Genomic DNA, 3,110 nt, shown 5'->3' on the forward strand with positions numbered 1-3,110 from the left:
CCATACTTAAAATAATGTGCCAATCCACCTTTTTCAAAAAAGAATCCGAAGCTATATTAAGTTCAAGACGTTGACCGTCTTGATGAAAACATTTGGCTGAAGAGGAAACCTTGCTCCCCAACACCAACCAAATCTGGCAATTGTCTTGGAGCTAGGCTGTAGCCACATCTTGTAGGAAGTATTGAGTGCAAAATGAACCCTGAACGAACCCATCTACTGAACATGCTATAAGAGCAATCTCAACATATTTATTATCCTTTATATATAGTGAGGCCCCCCAGACTCAGATATTTATCTAGTTCTAATCAACCCATAGCAACCTAAGCTCATTAATAGAATGTGAACCTTACAGTTAAATCAAAAGAAAATGCCGTTGTACTCAAATTTTCAAATAGGCTTGCAAAACAAATCAGATCCCTTTCCAATTAGGAGAGATCTCAGGCGAATGTGTTTAACAAACCAATCCACTCCCTTTACGAATGAGTGCGAAGAATACCCTAGTCATCTTGGACCCTATCAATAAAGTTATGCGCTCTTTGATTTCAAAACATCAAAAAGAATGAAGGAGGACATTTACCTACCCTCATCCATCAAATATGAAATGAAACATAGGAGTCTTTGCCTTAAGTATTTCGAAACGACACAAAGGCACCACAATATTTTGAAGCAAAACTCTATAATCTAAAGCATCTTGAAAAACGTGTAGAATCAAATCTTTACAATAAGCAAGATTTATCTCCAAAGCTTTTCTATGCATAGATTCAGCTTGTTACGAGATGTTGAAAATCACCTACTTAACACAAGGGTAGTGGATCTCCTTTTCGCCATTTGTCAAAGTTATTAAAGCAATATAATCACTGTTCATTTCTTTTCAAACTTAGAACTCAAAGAACATGGGCGTAACTAACGATGCTCCTTCCGAAATCAGCAAGGCTGAGAGAAACGATGCGCAGTCATCCCTCCGTCTATTGTTAAAATGGCGCCTGTGGTGTACGAGGAGCATGGCAAACACAGGAACGCCACCGCCGCTGCAATCTCCTCCGCCTCGCCAATTCGCCTCATCGGTATGCCTGCTTGCGTCATGTTTAGAACCTCGTCAGGAAGATCCTGCCGTCAATTTATCAGAGGCTTTTAGCCAAAAACGCATCCAAGCAGAAATTAATCGGACGAATGGATCAGATCCTACGAGAAAGAACCTTCTTCGACAGCATGTCCGAGAAGATATATCCTGGGGCGACTGCGTTAACTCGAACATGATCATTCGCCCACTCACACGCCAGGCTCCTCGTAAGTTGATTCAGGGCTCCTGCATCAACAACTATGGAATGAAGGAAAATTCCGAGGAGAAATTAATAGAAACGCACCAAGCGCTCGTCCGCATGACAACCTTGAAGGAAACTCTAAGTGTACCTTTTGATGCACAATAGACAGCAGCATAAGGATTGAATGCTACAGAGCCTGCAATGGAGGAGATGAAGACGATGCTTCCTTCAGCAGATGCCTTCAGGAGTGGATGTGCAAGTCTGCTGAGGTGGAATCCGGAGTCGAAATTCGTACGCATTAACAAGGATAGTTCCTCCGGCGACACATCGACAGTCGGAGTCAGCCTAACAGTGCCTGCGTTGTTCACCTGCAATGGTTTCTGGATTTGAGCTAATCGACCCAATGTCCGGAATATAAAAGATATCAACTGTTGTTATTCACGCACCAATATGTTGAGCTTTCCGCCGAAATGCTCAGAAACCGCCCTGATAAGATGCTCGCAAGACTCGAAAGACGAAACATCACAGACGGAGCCAGAAACGAGGAGGCCGGCATCTCTCCACTCCTGCAGACGTTCGTTGAGATCGTGCTCCGAGCGGGAGCAAGCGTAAACCGAGGCGCCGAGGCGTGCGAGCTGCTCCGTGATGGCTTTTCTGCAAGATCAAAGGATGAAATCGGAGTGGCAGCTGCAATTGGCGTTGGGATGAAAGACTTAAGGAGAAAGAGCAGACAAAATTACCCGATGCCTTTAGTGGCGCCTGTGACGAGGGCGGTTTTGCTATGCAGGTTCCATGGCGATGGAGGCAATGGCAGGGGTTGTGGAGAGGATGCCATAGCCTGGAAAGTCATGGTATACTCGCGAACAGGCGTAGGTGATCTAACAACGTGAAGGGGGAAGAGCTTGCTTCTTGGACCCAGTCTCCACCCAATGCCAAGAGCCCCATGAGGGAATTTTAATTTATTTTTTGTTAAATAAGAAACGGAGTTTTGAATTATCCAATGGATGTGAATTAGCCAGACTAAAGGCTAGTTGGGAAATCAAAGTGTGTGTTTAGATTAAAAAGTCCCGTCCATACAATTAATTCCATCAATTGGATAAAAAGTAAAAAAGGGGAACATATAAGGAAACATGTTTGAGACATCCAAGTTGAACATATACAAATAGCTAGTAACTACATTAGTATTCATCTGGACTTGGCACATGGATTATTACTAAGTCCTCATTTGGATGTGACACATATTTATTTGGCTTTCATGATAAACACATATGGATTACTTATTGAGTACTCATTTGGACATGGCCATGTATGGATTACTTATTGAGTACTCGTTTGGACATGACACATACTTATATGGCTTTCATGATGAACAAATATGGATCACTTATTGAGTACTCGTTTGGACGTGACACATACTTATATGGCTTTCACGATGAATACAAATGGATTACTTATGGAGTACTCATTTTCATGTGGCCTCTATGAATTACTTATTGCATACTTGTTTGGACATTGCAAGATTCAAGATCTTTAAGGTGACAATATTTATGAACACATATGGATGACTTCTGGAGTATTCGTTTGGACATGGCACGTATGGATTATTTATTAAGTACTCGTTTGGATGTAGTACATATAGATTACTTATTGAGTACTCATTTAGATGTGATCACCATGATTGTTGCTTCTCTTTTCTCCTTGTGTCCCTAGATGCCCATTTTCTTAGTTACTTGCGGATGTTCTTTGTAATCTCGGATACTCATCTTCCCGATTGTTCGGTACTTCTAGATTTGAAGAGGTTGTTATTTCATTCCCGCTATGATTAGTTGCTCGGTATTCTTAGATGCC

General features: G+C 42.0%; 1 protein-coding gene across 1 annotated transcript; it reads right to left on the reverse strand.

The window, feature by feature from the left end:
- Nucleotides 1-673: 673 nt before the first annotated feature.
- Nucleotides 674-2,163, reverse strand: LOC147895304 (tropinone reductase homolog At5g06060-like). Its single transcript, XM_087383842.1, has 5 exons — nucleotides 2,003-2,163; nucleotides 1,709-1,916; nucleotides 1,411-1,630; nucleotides 1,197-1,306; nucleotides 674-1,107 (listed from the first exon to the last, which is right to left on the reverse strand). Exons 1-5 carry the CDS (start codon nucleotides 2,110-2,112, stop codon nucleotides 925-927), a joined length of 831 nt encoding a protein of 276 aa, XP_087239968.1. The 5' UTR covers nucleotides 2,113-2,163; the 3' UTR covers nucleotides 674-924.
- Between the last annotated feature and the right edge of the window lie 947 nt (nucleotides 2,164-3,110).

The sequence above is a fragment of the Dipteris shenzhenensis genome, chromosome 13 (assembly GCF_047967505.1).
Source record: "Dipteris shenzhenensis isolate YYH24624 ecotype China chromosome 13, Dip_SZ_1.0, whole genome shotgun sequence".
NCBI classification, from domain to species: Eukaryota; Viridiplantae; Streptophyta; class Polypodiopsida; order Gleicheniales; family Dipteridaceae; genus Dipteris; species Dipteris shenzhenensis.

Bases quoted from the DNA above. Each gene is read 5' to 3' on its own strand.
- LOC147895304 (XM_087383842.1), bottom strand. From the start codon at position 2,112: ATGACTTTCCAGGCTATGGCATCCTCTCCACAACCCCTGCCATTGCCT. The intron at 1,631-1,708 runs GTGCGTGAATAA...AAACCATTGCAG, and splicing joins GCGGAAAGCTCAACATATTG to GTGAACAACGCAGGCACTGT. The intron at 1,307-1,410 runs GTACACTTAGAG...TTGTTGATGCAG, and splicing joins TGTCTATTGTGCATCAAAAG to GAGCCCTGAATCAACTTACG.